The 22,025-nt window shown below is 34.4% G+C and overlaps 1 protein-coding gene across 1 annotated transcript in view; it reads right to left on the reverse strand.

The window, feature by feature from the left end:
* The window catches only part of TLN2 (talin 2), a 237,371-nt gene that overhangs the window by 209,575 nt on the left and 5,771 nt on the right, over window positions 1–22,025 (reverse strand). Inside the window, exons 2-6 of the mRNA XM_051980927.1 lie at window positions 20,445–20,542; window positions 18,884–19,013; window positions 15,081–15,233; window positions 13,636–13,778; window positions 10,019–10,146 (exon numbers count right to left, since the gene is read on the reverse strand). Of these exons, the coding sequence (XP_051836887.1) occupies window positions 10,019–10,146; window positions 13,636–13,778; window positions 15,081–15,233; window positions 18,884–19,013; window positions 20,445–20,542 (652 nt within the window). The remainder of the gene's footprint in view (window positions 1–10,018; window positions 10,147–13,635; window positions 13,779–15,080; window positions 15,234–18,883; window positions 19,014–20,444; window positions 20,543–22,025) is intronic.

Consider the following 22,025-nt stretch of genomic DNA (forward strand, 5'->3'; position numbering starts at 1 on the left):
CAGATAGGGAAAATAAAGCTTCAGTTAAGTTCTCTTTATTCATATGGCTTCTAACTTAGTTCAGGCTTTCATCATCTCTTATGAGGACTACTGTAATAGTCTCCTATTCACAACTATTTTCACTTTCTAATTCTTCTTTTACACGGATTCCAAATTGATATTCTTGAAATACAAACTGGATTGTGTTTACTATCTCTGCTCAAAAGTGTTCAATGGCTCCCTTTTACTTCCAGGATAAAATTCCCAATTGTTAACTTGGCATTTGAAACCTTCTACCTACTCTTCCAATCATTTCCCATTAATTTTCATTCCAGACTAACCAGGTTTTTCAGAATTCCTTGTATTATTCTTTCCATTTTAAGTCCTACTTCTTAGAGGTTTTACATAATTGTACTCTCCAGCCTGGAATGCACTCTCTCCTCCCCTCTATCTCATTAGAATTCACACCTTCCTTCCAAACACAGTTCAGCTGTCCCAAGGCCTTATCTCATCTCTCCCCACGATGCCTCTTTCATTATTACTTCTTACTGTCTCTTTGAATAATTTTGTATTATCTTATATAGTTTTATATTTACTTGTGTGATTTCTGTGTCCTCCCCATGTAAGTTCCTTGGAGGAACAAACTTTTTCCTTGTTCGTATGTCCTAAATCTGGCACAGTGCTGTATCACAGGTATTTAATGTTTGCTGAATTGAATTGAATGTAATCTAACATTGGATTTATCAAATCTGTCATTCTAGATCATATACTTCCATTGTTTAATGCAGGTGGGACCCAAGAACTTTAGTGATTATCCTAACTGCTGAGATAGTTCCTTTTACTATTTTGATCCTTAAATGTTGGTTCTCTCCCCTTTCCTCCTCCAAACCAATTTCTTGGTCTTCTACTAATCTCTTTATTAATGCTCTTTTTTGGAAATCACAATTATTCTGAATACTTCCTCTGTTGTTCTGTCTACATAGATACCTTCCAAATTTATCCCCAATTCTAATCTCTCCTCTTAGTTATAGGCTCACACTTCTAAAGACAACATCACTTGAGTGTGTCACAGGCAACTCCAACTCAACATGATAGAGATAACTTCTGATTTTTCTCTCTAAAGCTTCTTCTCCTTCTAACTTCCCTTTTTCTGCTGATGGTTCTACCATACAAGTGATAACCTCCCATCATTTATTCTTGAGATTTTTGACTCCTTCATCTCAATTATTTACCAAATCCCAGTCAAAAAGGATCCAATCAAAGTATGTCCTGCTGAACCTCTATCTGTAATATCTACCATATATTTTTTTTTTTTTGCTGCTATTGCCACCATACCTACCCATGTCCTTCTTATAAGAGTGGATTAATAGAATAGCCTACTAAGTGTTATTCTCAATGAATTTTGTGAGGGCTTTATTTGAGAAGTGTCTGTACTATGTCAAAACAAAATGTGTTTTTAATAAGTCAACTTATCATGTAATATGAATTATAATTATTTGTGTTAGTAGCTTCTCCCTAATTGAGAATAAGGTTCATGATAATAAGAACTGAGTCTTGACATTTTTTTTTTCAATATAGACTCCCTTAGTGCCTAACATGGGGCTGAGTATAGAATAGAAGTTTATTCAATGAATGATTAAATAAAATTGCCCCATATCTTTTTAGGGAATGTTATTGATGCTCTAAGTTAGAGAATCATAGCTGAAAGAGACCGCAGCCTGCTAATTTTACAATAGAAAGAAGTGAGTCCTAGAGAGCCAATGGGGCCCTCAACAGATCATTCTACACAAGCTGCCAACCTAAGCAAAGGTCTAACCATTCCACTCCCTTGTTCAAGTGTACAATTGAAAATGATTGTGAAGTAAAAATATAGGACAACAATTAAACAATTAAAAAATGATTAGGTATGGCCTTTAGAAAGTGACAGAGTTTGACTTTAATTTCATAAGTCAGCCCCGACATACAATCATTGACAGGCGCCTGAGGCATATTTTTAAGAAAATTTTGAAGTTTCCATCTCTCTTCCCAACTCTACTGCTGCTTCTAACACCAAACCTTGTTCAAATCAGAATATAACAGAGAAATGATATCAAATAGCTAAGCAAATCTATTAGTGCCAAAGCCCAGCTCCATATCAAATCTTTCATTAGATTGACAGAATATTTCATCAGACTTGCAAAGTAGATGTCATATGCCTGATATATTAACACATAGTTCTCTAGACACTCATTTAAAAATAATACATGCATATTTCTTTTATTCTCCTTGGGAAGTCAGAAAATTATAGTCTGGGTCCTTTTCATAAAAACACATCAACATTAGGCCATAAAAATCAGACCATCTACCATCATTCTTCCAAAGGTGTATAAGAGGCTGGGACTCTTATCCACTAAGATCCATCAGTCAAAATGACAAGCTTCATTATAAAAAGTGTGTTAGATGCCCAAATTCAATTGGATGATATTCTCCAAAGTAGGAGACCTACTTGTGAAGAGCCTACCTTTCACTTTATTTCCTGTATTCTTTCAATGAAATAGAATCCATTTAAAATCCAAACATCTTATGACATCACAGAGGAGTTGGAAGAGATTTCAAAGGTTTTCTATCCCAACTCTCATTTTTACCTATGATGAAATAGAGGCTGAAGTTACATGCCCAAGATCACACAGAAGTAGGCACTGAATGCAGGTGGGGAGGGGTCTCTGACTCCTAAACAAATCCCCTTTCCACTTCACTACCTTGTCTCCACAAAAGATGTGTATTCAGGAAGCTCAAAGTCTGGATCTGGGAGGCCAAGCTGTGTATCTCTCCTAATGCTTCCCATGTTCTATTCTCATTTGCAAACTCCATATTACCTGAAAAATACCTTAGCTAAGCCCCTAAACCTATCCCAGAAGCCTTTCTTCAGTCTGCTCCTGTTAGACACTTTGGCTGGCTGAAGCTCTAGAAGGAAGTTTGTTTTGGAGCTATTTCCACATCCCCAGCCCAAAAGAACAATTACAAGGGAATACTTGGAACACGGAAGGCGTTGTCACTGTGTTCCCTCAGCCTCCGTCCTACCATGTGTATCGCTCACTTTAGTCACTCTACTGATACATTGTAGCAACAGATTATGATGTCATGGGTAACAGACGAGCAGTGAACAGAGACCTGGGTTCCAACTCCACTGACATCTTTATTGAGTGTGGGACCACAAGCCAAGCCACGATACTTCTCAAAGTCATTTGCACTTACATATATAATAGAATTCCCACTTTACAGGCTTGTGATTAAGATCAAACAAGGCATATTTACAGTGGCTTCCATAATCCACCTTCCTCCATCACTGTTTTGCTATATTGTGGGTCAGTATAAGAAGTTAACTGGGAATTTTGGGGGAATTTTGCAGAAGCCACAGATGACATGCAAAGGCCACAAGACAACACAGAAAAGATTTGGAAATGCAGAAATGTACAAAATATGTGTACAGTATTGCATAATAGCAATATAATTTATCTTTTAATACCCATAATAACTTGGGCTTTTTCTCTGGTACAAAAGGCCAAAAAATTTCATGTGAATTTTCTAGATTGTGGGGGTACAATACTCCTAACCCCCATGATGTGGAAGTGTTTATCTGTGATTATGAAGCTATGAAACTGGAAATTTAATGAAGATAAAATAATTTATATATTCAAGTAATCATTACCTTTCAAAATGCTTACCCCAGGAGAATACATGCTCAGTTCAATGATGCTATTATCTATAGCAACATTATTCTGGTAGAATTAAATAACCTCCATTTCCCTCCCTTATTCTCCTCTAACATCACATTTTCTTAGAAATAATTAACTATGTTGTTAGGCTGAGTATGTCAAAGTGCCAGCAATTCTTCATTTTCGGGGTATGTTTAATTATTGTAGATAGCAAAAATCGTCCCAGCTTTCAAGGAACTGAATGGTAATTGGTGGAGCAAGTATATAAATAGGAAAATACATCATAAAATACATTGAGTAGATACATAATAATTTTGCAGAGGGCATCATTAACAGATTAAGCAGATCGGGGAAGACTTTTGAAAAGGTGGCAGTTTAGAACTAGTGTCTAGCTCTAGCACGGCGACAGGAGGAATATATCAGAAATAGAAGGCAACCAGCATTAATAAATGTGATGGGTCTTCCAGCAAGGAGTTTATTACCAAAAGGCATGTAATACATACATACATATGCTTGTGTATACACACACACACACACGTGTGTGTGTGTGTGTGTGTGTGTGTGTGTGTGTGTATTTTCCACAAATGCACAATCCAACTTTTTATGTGATGTCTTATAAAAGAGAGGTCAAATCGAGTGCATGAGATAATTGGCTTCTGAATGACGGTAAACTACAAAATCTGAACCTTCCATTGGTCAGAGAGGCACAGAGCTAATTGCTATTAGGGAGAGGATACAGGAATCTCTCGGAGTCCTCAGAAAATTCTGCTAAGAAAACTTGCACTATCCCAATGCCATCAATAAATAACTGATAAAATGAAAGTGCTGAAGGGAGTGAATTTGAGGCTGGGGGACAGGCTTTGGGTTGGTGATGGGTGAAGAAAGAGACAGAGTAAGTTATATTAGTAGGAATAGGTTATATTAGTCCAGAAATAGTAAAATGAATGGAATGATATTCAGAAAAGTGGCTGTAGCCCTTCCCCCACCCCATACACCTTCCACATTGTCCAAGTTTTTGTATCTACCTCTAATCAAAGCTTTCTCCTTGCAGAAGAAAAAAAAAATTCTCTATTGTATGCTACAAAATAAAGCAATGGCCTCTAAATTATTTAAACAAAATCTTAAAGAGGAAAAACTCCAAAGAGCTTATGAGGGAAAAACATATAGTTGAATAGATGCCAAGGATAAAATTGATTTAGGACCTCTTACGTTATCAAAAGTTTTGCTCAGTCAACAACAAACTTGCTCAGAGTTTGTGGCAAAAAGTTTCAAGTTCTGCCACTACCAGACATTCAGACAGTGAATTATTTTGTTTTGTAAGAAAATCGCTATCAAAGCATGTTTAGACCCTATGGGATGAATATGTAAACTGTGGGAGAAATTTCTTCTTCCTTCGCACATTTTCAACCAGACAAAAAAATCTCTATGTAATCAAACAAAAACCACTGTGGTCAGATAAGCAGGGCAAACCAAAGTAACCAGGAGATCTTGCCAGTTTTTAGTGTCTCCTGCATTTGTTTCTTCCTTTCCATTTCCACTGTCATGGCCCTAGTCTAAACCCTATGTCTAGCCTTAACAATCACAGCAGTTTGCTAAACAGTTTTCCTAACTTCACATTCTTTTATTGTTGTTTTGTTTTAGGGTTTGGTTTTTTGGAGACAACTGGGGTTAAGTTACTTGCCCAGGATTACAAAACTATTAGGTATCTGAGGCTGGATTTGAACTGATGTTCTCCTGACTTTTAGCCTGGTACTCTATTCATCTAGCAGCCCCTAAGTTCACATTCTCTTGACACATATCCATCTTGTATACTACCAGTGGATTAATCTTTTAAAATCTGCATTCTGAGTTTTATTACCGATTCGAAAATATAATTCAATGCAATGAAAATGTTACTATATGCAAAGGAGTAAGTTAGGCAACACAGATGCAAATAAGAATACAGAACCTGCTTTCAAAGGAGCTTAAAATAATAAAAGAGCAAATACACAAAAATTAGTATAATATAAAATTGAATTGATAGGAATAAAGAAAAAGTCTAGGAAAAAAATGCTTACATCTTGGGGGGATGGAAGGAAATTCTTGAGGTTTCATGGAGAAGTTGGCACCTGAGTTGGACTGTAAAGGAAGAGAAGGATTTCAAGGATATAATGTATTATAGGCATAGTGGAGAACATGTATAACTTCATGTGGGTAGGCAAATGCAGATTGAAACTACAAGTACAGTTAAAGGAGAGTTTTATAACATCAAGTTTGGAAACATTGGCAAGAGACAAATCATGAAGGGTCCTGATTGCCAGATTTAAGATTTGTATTTTATCCTATAGGTAATAATAATATTCTGCAAATGATATGTAATGCCTCTAATATTCTATAAGTGATTCTATAAGTAATAAGAACATTAAATGTTTAAGTAAGGGAATGATATAATTAAATTTGAGCATTAGAAAAATTAGTAGTTATATGAAAAAATGAATTGGTAAACAGAAAGAGTAGAGCAAGAGAAACAATTTAGTAGACTATAGTTCCTAAACAAGATACTGAAGATTTAAACTTAGGCGGCTTAGCTGTATGTGGAAAGGAAAGGATGAATATGAAAGATACTTTGGAATTTGAACTAAGAGGATTCAGCAAATATTTAGATGGGCATATATGTGGGTGGTCCTCAGGGAGACAAGAGAGTGAAGTGACATCAAGAAAATCATGTTCTAGAAGCAAGATGGGAAAGAAAAGAGAGATGTCATACTAGAAAGGTGTCACACTAAAGTAGGAGAGAAAATGAAAGAGAAGGGACCATGGCAGGGAATGATGAGATGGAGTCAAAAGGTTTTAAATGCCAGATAAATGAATCTACATTTTATGACAGTACTACTTCTCCTACTTATAAGTGCTTTGGATTAACTGACTACAAAAAATATATTAATACCAGACAATTTCACTAAGATACTAAACAATTCTACAAATTATAGGGCACTATGGATGAAAAACTAAGCAATATTTTATAGATGATAACTGAACTTTTTCTATAGATGAAATGCCTTCATTATGAGAAGAAAGTAACTGCAAATCAGAGATTAACTTTTTTTAGCCAACCAAAAGAAGTTTTCAAATGCAGCAGCACATAACTAGTGCTATAGGCATTTGTTAAACATTGCTATATGAAGTATAACTACAAAGTATAGCTCTCAATCAAAATATGCCTGAGAAGCTGATTCTGATGACTGATATCTTATGGTATTTCAAGTTATGTCTAACGCAGAGCTTAATTCAAACATCACATACACAGAGGTCTGTGAACATAAAGTATACAAAGATGCATATAAACATGTACATGATGTTCATTGCACAATTCTGGAATTTAGTTAATCAGTAAAACCTATTGATTAACTGGAATTACACTATTAACTGGAATACACTATTAAGGGGAAATTAGTGTACATATAGCTTCACAGGTTTGATTTAATTAAAACACTGAGTCCTGTATGGTATACATAATGAAAAAACACAATCCAATATCAATGTTAAATGAAAATGTCTCATTACCAATACTGGATTTAGTCTAAATTAAAAAGCAAATCAAAATCCTCAAGGAAAAATACCCACAAGACAACAATAAGCTTGCTTTAATTTAGAATCAGATTTGAAGTACCTATTCTACCAGAGGCATAACCTACATGTTACATTTAAAAAACACAATTTCAGAGTGTTTTCCAGCTTAGATTTTCACATGAAAGAACATTATCAATGTAGTTAGGGAAGATGTCATTCTCTAGAACTCCTTTGCCCAAAATGCCAAGCACTGTCAAAGAAAGGCTGACAAGACTAGTGATAGTCATTTTCTGCTTCTTGGCCCTGTTGATATTTATTTTTTATTTATTATTGCATTTCCCACTATGCTTATTCTAAACTTGTCCCATTCTCCTTCAACCCACAATTGCACTTTTGTGCCTTTTTCATATACTTTTATAGAGTATATTGAAATAATTCACACAAATCCAATACAAGTTTCTTCAATTTCCCTCCTCAGTACAATTAAATCAGGGACTATGGCTTACTCATCTTTGGTTCCCTCAGTGTCTAAAGCAGTATTTTGGAATCAGAAAGCATTCAATAATTAACTAGAGAAATAGATTACAACCATACTTATGCCTAATAATACTAAATGGCCGTCTGAGAATTAAATTGCATTCCATACTTGGGGTAAATAGTGAGTAGGTAATTTTATAATCAAATTCTTGTTCTGGAAGACCAGTGATAAAAGGAACTCTTCCATGAAAGCAAGACTATTCTGAAGGAATTCTTTAGGAAACCATATAGGAATTCAAAAATCATAGGTTCTAGCATAAGAGGTAAAGGAAGAATTCAATCAAAGTACTCTTTTTGGGCAAAGAATTATCTAAGAGAGTGAAGGTGAGTTTGCTTTGTCATTAGTTTATCATCTATCTCTTACATGCTATGATAATAGTTTATCATCATAAGGATTAACAGCTTCTTTTTCCTGGTAGAAAGATATAAATACAGTATTACAATCATCTTATTTGGTAACAAATGAATGAGAAAGATTTAACTTGAGATTCTCTTCTGCCCATGAAATAGGGTTACAACTGTGAATGATTAAAAATAGGGAAGTCATTCTATTTAAATTGCTGTCTTAAAAATCATCTTCCTTCTTATATAGTTCACCATTAAAGATATCAAAATGAAAACAGGATCTTCATTTCTTAATCACATAATTAAGTTACTCTTGTAACAGTGAAGCAGTTTTCTCATAGCTTCAATATGAAAAAAATTCTATTAGCCAGCTTAATAGGCCCTACTGATTACTTGGTGATGTGGCTTGTTTGGCATATAGAGACTGAAATAACAGGAATTCGTCATAGAAAGATTTTTTGGTGTTTTGGTTTTTAATAGTAAGACTGAGAATCAAGGTCATGATATGATATTCCACTACAAATCATGTCTTTGAAAGACTCCCTAAGATTCATTAACCCAAGGGTAGAACTCTTTCAAATGGGATAGGCTAGACAAAATAATAGGGGATTTTCTGCCTCTGAGAAGAATTTTAAAAATAAAGAGCCCTAGGTTTCTTTCTCTTTCAAGGGCATCTACTATTATCTTCCATTTAGATGGTATGAGACTTTTAAGAGTTGAGTCAGCATTTTCATGATTCCCTTCAGAAGAGACTTGGACACAATCTAATTAATGGCCCTATCTCCCTTTCACAACATATTCTGAATTCTCTCATCAGCTTGCCTGTTCATTTAGTCTCACTCCCTAAACTGACATTCATTTCCCATTCCTACAACTAACTTCTCTGCAAGCTCAACTTTAAGGAGCATCATTACACTGACAACTCTCCTGCATTTGAATGAGTGATCTAATTGTTTCAACTACACACATCAAGAAAAACTGAAATAGAATGAGGGAAATAATAGGTAAAGAATAGAAAACTACTACAGGGAGAGGGACAGAACAAGATCTTGTAAAAATTCACACCAAGATCTTGGCAGAAATAATGCCAGATGAAGGACTAGATTGTGACTGGGAATTGTATTCCTCACCATTCACAATTAATATACCCTTGTAATTCAGGCTCATGGAGAGATGATGAATAAAACTTTAAAGTTTCTTCCTGCTCACTTGAAATATCTGATATCATACCATTAGCAGAAAATGAGCCAAATCTTACATATTTACCTGAAATCAGACAACAGTTAACAAATACTAATTAAATGACATGTATAAGGCTTTGTGTTAAGAGCTGAGGATGCAAAAATAGACAAAAATAGTCTCTATCCTAAAGGAGCTAACATTCTAATGAGGAGACAACATATAAATAACTACATACAAGATAGAGAACAGCAAAATGAAAAAAAAAAAGTCAGAGTGAAGGCACTAACATGGGGGAGGAGAATTAAAGTTGAGGAAGGAATCCTGCAGAAGATAGAATGTAAGTTGAATATTGAAGGAATCCAGGAAAGCCAGGAGATAGAGGTGAAGAAGTTGAACATTCTGGATACTGAGATCATCCAGTTAAAAGGTATAAAAGAGAAATATTGGTTTTACTGCCCCCAACCTCCTCAAAATGTCATTATGTCAAACAAGATGGGGTAGAGAGGAAAGAAGAAAAAAGAGACAGAGAAGCAGAGAAAGAGAAGAGGGGAGAGAGGGAGAGAGAAAGAGAGAAATACAGAAACAGACAGACAGGGAAGAATAGAAGGAAGGAAAAAGTAGGAAGAGAGAGAAGGGGGGGGGGGAAGAGAGAAAGAGAGAGAAAAGGGAGAGAGAGAGAAACAGGGAGAGGGGCAGGGAAGAGAGGGAGATAACAAAGGAAAGCCACTTACTCTAAAAACCCAGGTTTATGTTTATGTTCTACGTGAGGTCCAAACTGTATCTGGGCTTGAAATCCACCAAACTCGCAAGCTTTCTCAAAGGAGACTGGATGAGAACCATTCAGGATATCATCTCGAGCCTGCAAAACAAGAGTCAGAAATGCCAGCATCTTGCAAACACTACAATACTATGGCAATACAAGTTATTATTATCATCTCTTTCATTATCAGGCAGGATTTCTGTCTTTAGTGGTAAGTGAAGCTTTTCAGTGACCTCAGGTTCTACAACTTTTCTCTCTTCAGATTTCATTAAGTCTTCCACTTCAGCTTCAGATCTTATTTTATCTAATCTATGCTAAAGGATAAAGTTATTTCTTACAATTTACCGGCATGGATGTGAAATATGACTGTAGAGTTCAGGATACCACTGACAAAAGCAGTATGATGCTCCCAGCTATAACTGCTAAACTCAGTTTTCAATTCTGTTATAATATAGAATTGGAATGTAATGGAAACACTGATATATTTAGTCCATTTCATGCACATTCATGGTTTGTCTACCTTGGTGCTCAGCACTATCTTCGCTGAAACATTTCCATAAGGAAGGATATCTACATTTCTCATTTATTCTGATGGTAACTGACTGTTTTTTGCCAAAATATGAAAAAAATACTATTTGCTCTTTTATATTCTAGTCAATCTGATCATTCCAATAGATCCAGGTAGGAAGGGTCAGCCTATAACTGGAGCAACTGTATCATGCTGCCCAGGGTGGTATACATACTAGAACTCAATTCCTCAGTATTTCATTCAAGGTTATTATTAATATTGTTATCACTATCCTGTTCTTCTCTTTTTTGATAACAATAGTAATTATGATGGACGCAGTTAGATAGTTTATTGAAAAGAGTATTTGAGAAGGAGTTAGAAAGACCCATGTGACCTCAGACACTTAGCAGGTATTTAACACTGGGCAATTCACATAGAATTGCCTTAATCAGCTGAAGAAGAAAATTAAAACCTTTCCAGTATCTTTGCCAAGAAACTCCATAGACAGCATTGATATTCTATGATCCATAGGGTCATGAAGAGTTGTACCCAATGGAACAGCAACAACAATAACAATTATAATTGACAGTATTTATAATTAGAATGATAACTGTCAATTACAATTAACAGCACTTTAAGCAGAACTATAAGCACTTCATAACACAAATATCTCATTTTATCCTGACAATTCTGAGGGATAGATGCTATTATCTCTATCTTTCAGATGAGAAAAAGGAGGCACAGAGGGATTAGGTGACCTGGGCTAATAGGTTAGGCTGTTAAGTGTCTGAGTCTGGATTTGAATTCAGGACTTCCTGATATTCTATGCATCTGCTTTACTACACCACCTACCAGAAAAGGTCTGAGAACAAGTGATAATCTGGCACTTATTCTTTTATATATAATATCCTGTTATTGATAAAATTATTTTTAAAAATTGATTAAGAATATTGAGATGTAAATTCTCATTGCAATTAGACAAATCATGTTGACATGTACTTCATCCTGACTATGCTTTCAAGGCTTTGGTGATTATGAGTATATGTTAAGATGGCAGCAATTAAAAATCATATTTAAATATTTTGGTGTATTTGCAGCATGAAGACTTAGCTGTAAGTTTACACAGGATGGCAAACTACTGGTGTATAATTCTAGTTACCTGGTTGTTTATCTAGTAGATTTTTTGCATTTTACAGGGAAGTGTTGCATAATTTCCAATTCATCATAACATAATTTGAATTGATCAAAAAGAGTAGCCCCTTAAAAGAACCCTTTTAGAATATCTGGTTGCAATGATCTAATATGGCAGCATTATAAACTGCTTGGCATCTATAGCAAATCCATATGATTCATCTATTTGTTGTGAATTTCTTTGCTGATATTATTATTGATTAAATTCATAGCCATGTTATCCAGGGGTATATTTTGTTTCTACTATTAGATTTTTAGATGTTACATAAACTTTGTTTAGAGATAAACTTCTTTTGGTTATATATGACAAATATGTCTATTATCCTACCATTGCTTTGTGAAGCATTATCTGTTATTTCCAAAAATATTTTAGTAAAGTTTTAACCTAGTTATCATGTGTTCTGAGAATATTTATCAGTCAATTTTCCTCCTTTCTGGCAAGGAAGTACTCATTTTTTAATACCTGCCTTGAGTTTATGAGTCTTGTTTTACATTAAGTCTTGATTTTAGGGTACTAGTAAGTCTCTTAAACTAAGTATAAGTTTTCTCCTTAACTGTCTTGTATCTGATTTGTCTTGCCCGATGACGACCAATTATTATCATAAATCTACTGACAAATTCTTCCTTTCATATACTACTATACTTTATCACTAAAGTAAATATCACTTTGGGAAGAAGCATAAAATCTGAACAATACCACCAACAAAATATTGAGTTAAAATTTTCACTGTTGACTTTGGTTAAGTGAAATTTTAGATAAATGAAATGACAATGATCTAAAAACTTAAGGGAGAAGTAGCAGATACGGAAAAATAAAAAGATTTAATGAAGATGTAAGAAAGCAAAGTTGACCATGAAAAATAATGGGAAAAGTAAAAAGTATCTGCCAAATTATCAGGTTGAGAAAGATTGACCATAGAAATGAAAGTGTTCAGCTATCTTTGGGAAAGGATATTAAGTCAACCAGTCCAAAACCATCATTTCACAGAGAACAAATCAGAGGCTCAGAGAGATGGATTGATTTATTCAAAGTTATACAAGTAGTAATTGATAGTAATTCTCAAAAGGTTGAGAATAAAACCTATGTTCTTTGACTGAATAAACAAGACTCATTCCACTGTATTAGCTTATTTCCTCATTCACTTAACATTCCTTACAAACAACTTGGTGGAAAAAGTCAAGGAAGTGAGGCAATGACAGCAAAATCAGTGTGATCTTGTAGGGGAAAGATATTCCACCTTTTTAAAAAGAGGAATTCAAATAATAAAACTATAGCCTATTCTGGAAATGACATTTTCTATAAACTGAATGTATTTAATAAACTGAGTGTCAATATTCATAGAAAATGGAATACAAACTGACTAAAAATCCTACAAATAACTAACTTTATCTTTCTCCCTTCCTTTTCCTCATTTTCCAATTCATTTTCTCTCTAGCACCATTGATCTCCAATTCTCTCATCCTTAATTTGTTTCCTCTTGACTAGCTAAGTAAATCAGAGCTAACTTTGTGCATTTTTGGTAATTGTCTCTCTAATCATGATTACTTTAACAAGTATCTCAATTGACTTGTACATATTTAACATTCCTAGAATTAATGCCTAGAGTTGCTTACAGGTCAACATTTAATCCGCGTCCCTTCCAAATCAATGTTTCGTCTTGGAAAAAATCTCAAGTGAAGCAAAACTGTCTTGTTTTCCATCAGATGGCTCCCCATGATTACATAAACTAAAAACAAGTCCAGTGAGTGGAACTAATGCTTTCTCATATACAATGGAGAAAGGCTTTGACTTAACCCAAAATACACAGAAGCCAGCTCTCATTTCTTGTGTCACCTCTGTCAAAGACTTTCCAATAGTTGTTTAACCTGAGTTTGCAGATTTACCATACCTGAACATAAAGCAAATTCAGCTGCACAGGATCTCTTGAATCCACATTCTGGTCTGAATAAAAGAATTTCCGTCTAAGCAGCAATGTTTCATTTTCATCCACTCCTTGTTCTCTGAATGTTCGACTATGATCTAGCCAATTTACTAGAATGCGATGAGGCTTGTATTAGTAAAAGTTATTGATATCTTTTAATTAAAAGATTTTGACAAAAAGGCTATTTGATATAGGATTGCTATTCTTGATGTTCAACTATAACATTTATAAAAACAAATGTAAAAATATTTAGACCATGCTTAAAACTGGATATTTTATTGGCCCTATATAGAAACCATTTTCTATCTATGTAAAACTCAATTAGAGTCTATTTAAATGCTTTACTTTTTCATACTATTATTGTTATTACCTGTTGTTTTCACAAAACTATAATTTTTGAATATTTAAATTATTAGAGTTTAAAAACATACTACAACTTTTTAGACAATACATAATCCCCATCTAATCAACCAGCTCTTGAAATAGATTTTTTTTTAAAAGCAATTTGAAAATTTTCAAAGTATTCTTGCATCTTTCATAGGGCACATGAAAAAAAAGAATCACAAAAGAAATTTTAGTCTAATAAATACTTTTGAGTTGTTATTTTCTGTAATTCTTGAAGTTTGGTGAAGCAATATGATAATACCAATAGTTAAAAAGCAAAGAAGAGATATTATAAAGCATTCCCTTCTTTTTTGTAGAAGTTGTATTTATCTTGGGGAGGAAGAGAAAGGTGAAGACAAGCAATGTCCATAGGAACTGAACATTGCATTTAATGCTCTAAATCCAAGTCCAGTGCACTCACTATCCCTTACTCTGTATTGTTTATCATTATTAAAACTCAGGAATGCCATTTCAGATGGGGAAATAGCACAAGCATAAATCAGGAATGGGGATGGTAAGAGTGGTGGTGATAATAATGACAGCTAGCACTTACATATTGCACTGACAAAGCATTTTATATTCTCTCATTTGATCCTCACATAAAAGAAAGAGGTGCTATTATTTTCCCTATTTTATAGGTGAGATAACTCAGGTCTAGAAATGTTGAGTGATTGGTCCCACTAATAAAAGTTTGAGGCAGAAGTTGAAGGCAAGTCATGATGACTCCAAATTCAGGTTTTATTCATTTTGGCACTAACTTCAGTAAGAAGATAAGTCTGGCTGTAGCAGTAGGTCTGCAAAGCCACAAGAGATGTGGCCAAATAGGTACTCAAGTTACTCTTTAGCCTATAACCTAGGGGGGACAAAGGTAAGGCATCCAAGAACAAGCAGAGAAATAAAAGAATATACCCTGGGGAAAGGAGTTTTGAATTACATGAAAGATAGAAACATAACACTGTACTTTGCTACACTGTGATAAGACAATTATTCATCCTTCCCAAGCTTCTTGTTTTCTTTTTGAGACTTACAATCATCATCAGTGTGTAGTTTGGCCTTTAGCTTCTCCATTTTCCTTTCATCTCGTAGTAATGTTCTGTCCTTTTTGAGTGTACCCGTTCCTTCCTCTTTTTTCTCCTCAATTATTTCTTGGATTAACGAATATTCTTCATAATTGGTTATACCTAGAAAACCCAAACCCAAATGTGAATTAGAATAGCATTTTTGAGATTGTGTTTTATGGAACAATATAGATATAGAATTCTAGGTGAACTGCCAAGATTAAATCTATACTTTAGTCCAATTCCTATTTTAACAACATGCACACACACACACAAATATCCCATCCCACAAAAATTACTGTGATCTTTCTACTATATCTTGTTTGTCTCAGATCTGTCTGTATATTGCTATCATTCCTTTTCACACCAATTCCCAAAACACATACATAGCAACATCTCTCCTCAAATCTTTTGTCAATAAACTCCAGCTACCACCCAAGTTCCTAAAACATGACTTCTCCAGTATCCCTACACTCTAAATGACACACCCTTATGGTCCACTCTTCATACGGCATCTGTTGCATAATTTATAAAACTTACACATCCTACAGCTGCTTCACACTTGGTGGCCTTTCCTCACATTATGCCCCCTATATTAAAACTCTGTACTTATCCTTCCTCCCACTCCCATATCCTGGACTATATGTCCTAAATTAATCCCCCATGATAATCTAAACAAAATGTATATGGCCAATGATAATAATTCTTGATATGAACTCTGCCCTCCTATTTTGCTCCAAAATTTACCCCCCAAAACTTCATTTTAGAGCTATTTCTTATCCCACCTCCCCAATATCCTGCTCTAGCATGTATGTGGTTCCATCAAAATATCTCAAACACCAAAGTGTTCTCGTCCAGCTCAAGAAACTCATCACATTTACATAATTATTAACAATTAACTTACATGCTGTTTCAATAATTAATTTGCATGATTACAATTACCATAATTATGAATGGAGCTCATAAGTACAATGAATGATTGATTTTGAATGAGAAAACATAAGGCAAATTCTAGCTCTGTTACTTAATCCTGGGAAACTCAGTTATTCTTAGTCTGCTCACCTAGATACTGAAGGATTTGATTATATCTGAGGTCCCTTTCAACAGCAATCTTACTTATACATCTAAACATCTACATTTGGATCTTATAAAGATGAAGGAATAAAAGACTCATATTAAGAAAGAAAGAAAATAAGGATTGCCAGATGTCATTGAGGGTATAAATAAAGGCTTCTAATCCACATCAAAGGGAATCATTGCTACTTTGTGCTTTGTTATGATCTTAAACTATTTTATTAACCTTTTATTAAAAGGTATAGTATAAAGTCAAAAGCTCTGAGTTCTAGTCTCATACTTTACTAGTTACATTACTTTGAGCTTTTTACAACCTCAGTGACCTCAATTTCCTCATCTGGAAAATAAGAAAACTGGACTAAAATTATATTTATGACCACTTCTCATTCTAAAAAATTCCATGGGTTAGGAATGGAGATACAGTATAACAAAAATAGGAATATTTAGATAGTGTATAATAAACATAGGAATATTTCTGTGTGGTAATTTTTTTTTTACATACATAATGGTTTTTTTTAATACATAATATGAAACATATTTAGTTTTATAAAAGAAACCAATTATAGCAAAATACAATTATCAAAATATATTTTTTTAAATCCCAAATAAGTTTGCATCATCATGTCGAAACTTTGGCATGGGGGCAGAAAAAAAGGCTGAAGTCTTTGAAGGGTTGTTAAATGGAAGAAAGTTGTTAAAAGAAAGAAGGAAGAGACCCATATGGCTGTATACTTATACACACACACACACACATTTATAGAGAGAATTTGTTTTGCTAGACAATGGATATTTGTTATAAGAATATACCCTTTTTCTTTTAAATGGAGTAGAGAATGAAGGGAGAGAATATACTTTCTTAAAGTAGAGACAGGGATGTCACAGATGTGAAACACTGCATGTATTTTAAGAGGAGGTTAAATTATTAGTTTTACTTAATGGTTTTATTTTGTTACAGGAGGCCTGAGACAAAGTGATTTGTAAATGCTTGTAAAAAACAAAACATCAATAAAACTTAAAAGGGAAGAAGAAAAGTTAAACAAAAGAAAAAAGAAAGGGAAAGAAAAGAAAGAAACAAAATAGAAAAGGAAAGAAAAGAAAGAGAAAAAAGAAAAGGGAAGGAAAAGGAAAGGAAAAAGAAAAAAAAAAGACAAGAAAAAAAGCTGCAGTGCCATTACTAGGAATATAAAAGGGATTTTTGTACTAGGTTGGCAATTAGAATAAATAATCTTAGGGTCACAGAATTTTAGAGCTAGAAGAAAATTAATTTATTCCAATTACTTTATAACAGTGAATAAATTAGATGCCTCTTCCCTCCATGAGATGAAATGACTTGACAGAGGTTAAATATATACTTATCAACAGAGGTAGAATTCAATTCCCTGCTCTTCCCAATGCGTTATAACACCTCTTTCATGTCCCTTACTACCACTACCACCAGTACCACAGTAGATATGTAGACAGTGGTGCAAGGTATCATAGAAGAATATATTTGGAATAGAAAAATGACAATCATATGCAGAGAAAGAACTACTGAGACTAAATGTGAATTGAAGCATCACCTTTTTGTTTGTTTGTTTTCTTCTTTCCAGAGGTTTTTGTTTTCCCTTTTAGTCAGATTTTTGTTACACAACATGACAAATATGGTAATATGTTTAAAAGGATTGTATATATTTAACTTATATCAGATTGCTTGCTATCTGGGGCAGGGGGAAGGGAGGGAATGGAGGAAGAGTAAAAAAATTTAAAACACAAAATTTTACAAAAATGAATGTTGAAAACTATCTTTACATATATTTGGAAAAATAAAATACTATTGGGGAAAAAGGTATCATGGGATAAATAATGGATAAAAAAGCTATCATTACAATCAAAAAGATATGGGTTCAAATGCCACCTTTGGCAACTATTGACACTGTGATAAAAACAATGTAGTTAATACAGAAGCGTCCACCTGCTATTTTTAATAAAGGCAATTTTCTGATAAGGGAGTTCTGGAAACCAATGAAATCACAGGTCTTACCCCATCCGTTTAAGGCTTACAAATCATATCTTTACATATATTATCATATTACAAACCCTGGAGAAGTAAACCATGCAGCTATATTATATCCAGTTTATAGGTGAGGAGATAAAGGTAAATGACTTAGTCATGGTCAATGTAGCCAATAAAAAGATCAAAGGCAGGCTTTGTACTTTGATCTCTCCATCCTCCTAGTTGACTCTAAAGCTCTTTCTACTTTACTATTTTTTGGGGGAGGGGAAAGAGTTCTTTTTTTTTGGGGGGGGGGAGGGTGCCCTAAATGACTTGTCCAGAGTCACAAAGTAGTAAATGTCTCAGGCCAGATTTGACTTCAGGTCCTCCAGATTCTGGGGCTGGTACTCTATCCACTGTGCCACTTCTACCACTCTAGTTTATTATTAATACTTTTAAAATTTTCAAATTCTTTCTTCCATTCTTTAAAAGGCAGATTTACTCTCTTGAATATCTTTAAATAAATTACTTACTATTGGGCATATGGCATTCCTGGATATTTCAATTTTTAAAGAGAAATAGCAATTGGTGTAGCTTCAGGAAGCATGTACTTGGGGTAGGGGTGGGAACCAGATCCTTGTTGCAATTTGAAGCACTGGGCAGGGTATGAGCATAGAGGAAAAAAGAGACATTCCAGAAAGTGAGAGTCAGACATTTGAAATCTCACCTATCCTGCTACAAATCGTGACCAGTAATTCCCCAACAGTTTTGGAATCATCCACCATCACTGTCTTCACCGATCCATCCAGCATCCGTATTTTTTGAGGTCTTTGTTTCTTTTTATATTCCAAAATATCCTAGAGCACAAACCACAGAAACATTTTACACTCATTCTCCCTAGATAGAAACATAGCTTTTGAATAGAGCAAGGGTTCTTATTAACCTTTCTTGTATATTATAAACTCCCTTTTAGCAGTCTAATTTCAGAAATTTTTTTAATGCATAAGATAAAATATATGTGATGACAAAGGAAATCAACTCCAATGAAATATAATTATCAAACTTTATTTTTAAAAAATTCATAGAATCCAAATTAAAAGTCAAAGAAGTAGATTCATGGATGAAGCTAATAATATTAGTTACTTTCCTATGCAACTTTTCTTCAATAAAAGCCCTTGTAATTGCACAAACATTTAATGGACTACAATTTCTAATTTAAAATCAATTTATTAATACTTAGTAATTAAAGAAAAAACAAATATCAATTTAATGCTGAAATTGTATCTAAATAATTGTAGCTTATGATTACTCAAAATTTTGTGTGATTTATGGCTCATATTCTATCCAATTAGGATTAGCTCATTCTGATTTTTTGTAGGGAGACTCTTCAGAGGAAAGAAATTACAGTTTGAGAAGTGTACAAAAAGACTTTGATAGAATCCCTCTCTCTTCACAATATGAAGATCAAATGAGACATTAGACTGAGAGCCATATTTATATATGTATAAGTGACTTTATCTTGGTTGTGACTCCCCAAAACGCAACAGTGGAGGATAAAGGATCTTTCCTGGACAACATTCATGCAATGCTTACAATGGAGTTTTCACTGAATATTAACCAATCTAATTTGTCCACTCCAGTTGCTGGCCTTCATGCATCAGAGAGCTATTATCTTAGGGTTGATTTAACTGAAAAGAATGTTTAACCCTTTTTCACTGTCTCCCTCCCTTCCCTAACCTTTCTTTTTGCATTAAAATGACTTGTTATTCAAATTGTTTTATTGCTTTATAGATGTTTGTGTATTCAAATGCAAAAGGTACTCAAATACCTCCCAAAATGATCAGAGAAATTTAATGATCAAATTCACATTTCATGTTCCTTCCATCCTCCAACCCTCACTCTGCACTATGTCCCATTAATAATTACAGGAATATCCCCATAATTTCCACCAGGAGATGCCTCATCAAAACTCCTGACTATAGAACTAAGTAAGAAACAGGATTGTTCTACTGAATTGTGGAAAATATTTAAAACACATATACACATACACACCCAAGACTACTCCTATGCCCCTGTGGAGTTTTGAGAATTTGGACTATTGACTTTTCCTACCATCCTCAGAGCCTCCTCCTTCAAAGAAAATTAGGAGTGTTTGAGAATACGTTTATTGCTCACAGACCAAAGCAAATGATGTTTTTTTCTTCTTTCCCTTCAAGTATAGTAATATTTGTTCTCATTAGAAGTCCCTCAAAATGCCCAAAGGAAAACAAGAACAGGGAGAAACGTACCCCATTCCGCAGCATATAGTAGTCCAGCGTTCTGCCAGCTTCCAGCCAAATGCCTTTCCTGGGATCCTCATCCGATAGGAATAAGCCATAGTCAGAAGCTAAGAATTAAAATATAGGAAAATCAGAAATAAAGCGAGGCTGAGACCTTGGGAGACCCAATAATGTATGCCCTGGCTTCTGTGCATTAAGTCTGTTGACCTGGCAAATGTACTGGCATCTTTCTTAATAGGAGAACTATTTGTTTGGCAGCGGTGGGCAGGGTCTTTCGATGACAACACAAGCTGTATTCAATGCTAAAGCAGATCAGGAGGCATAAGAGCTGAGCTGTTGCAGTAATAAACCCAAATAAGATTATGTTTCATTAAGTTACTAGGCTGAAAAGTTATGTTTAACATTGGGGGAACCTTAGAGACAAAACAATCCGGGCTCACCAGCTGAAGTTGGCCTTCATCCCTATCAGGACTGGTCCATGGCACCAGACTACTGAGGAGCCTCTTGAAAGGTCTTTCTGCCTCAATTCTTGCCTCTCCAATCAGCCCTGCAAACTACTTAAAGGCTAATCTTTCTTTTGCATAATTTGGCCACATCACCCCCTGTCTAAGTATCTTCAGTGATTTTTTTTTTTTAACTATTGAACAAAATTTAAGATCTTTTGCTTGGTATTCAAACCTCTTAACAGTCTAAGGTCACCAAATCTTTTCAATTTTGTCTCGAATTACATCCCTTCACATGATCCAGACAACATGAAAATATCCTTAATCTCAGAACACATGGTATATTCTCAGACAATACTCCTCCCTTCTTTTGATTCCATTCCCCTATTGCAAGGAAGTATTCTTTTATCCTCTTTAATCATCCTTTAAAACCCAATTCAAATACCAATACCCTCTCTCCAAATTCTTGAAGATATTGTAGATCCTGCTGATCAATAAGAATCTTTGATGTTCTGAATCTCTCTAATGCAATATTATATACCACAGCTAGGTATAATCTTATCAACCAAGAGATTTCAAACCGCACCAGAGTAATAATGAGGTCTTAATTAAACTTCAAATGTCCACTAGAGTTCAAAACTCTATTTTATACATAGTAGGCAATAAATAACAGATTACCTAATGAAATGAATGTCTAATTCCATAAGGGTAAGGGTAACCATTCAAGAAAGAAAGATAAGAGGCCAGGAAAAATGCTATGAATGTATATTTATTTGTTAATGCCAAGGAAGTATATATTGTTTGAAGCAAGATTCGTCTAACAAGTATAAATAATACTCCATTAGAACCCAGGCAGAACCTATCTTAAGTTGAAGATGACTGAAGTGTTTATCACTGTTATATTTATATTAGTGTCCACAGAAAGAATCATGACTTAAAACCAGCTACAAAATCCATTTCTCGATAAGCCAGACTTTTTCCAAAAGAGTATAAATTTACCTAAAAAGTAAAGAGGAAGAAATTGATTATCCTTTAGAAATAAGTATAGGAGATCCAAGGGAGGTTAAGAATCTCTAATGCCTCTAGAATCGGCAATTGCTAGTTCCTTGAATATTTAATGCTCCCACCTAAGTTAGACATTAATCTG

Source organism: Antechinus flavipes, chromosome 2 (genome assembly GCF_016432865.1).
Source record: "Antechinus flavipes isolate AdamAnt ecotype Samford, QLD, Australia chromosome 2, AdamAnt_v2, whole genome shotgun sequence".
Lineage (NCBI taxonomy): Eukaryota > Metazoa > Chordata > Mammalia > Dasyuromorphia > Dasyuridae > Antechinus > Antechinus flavipes.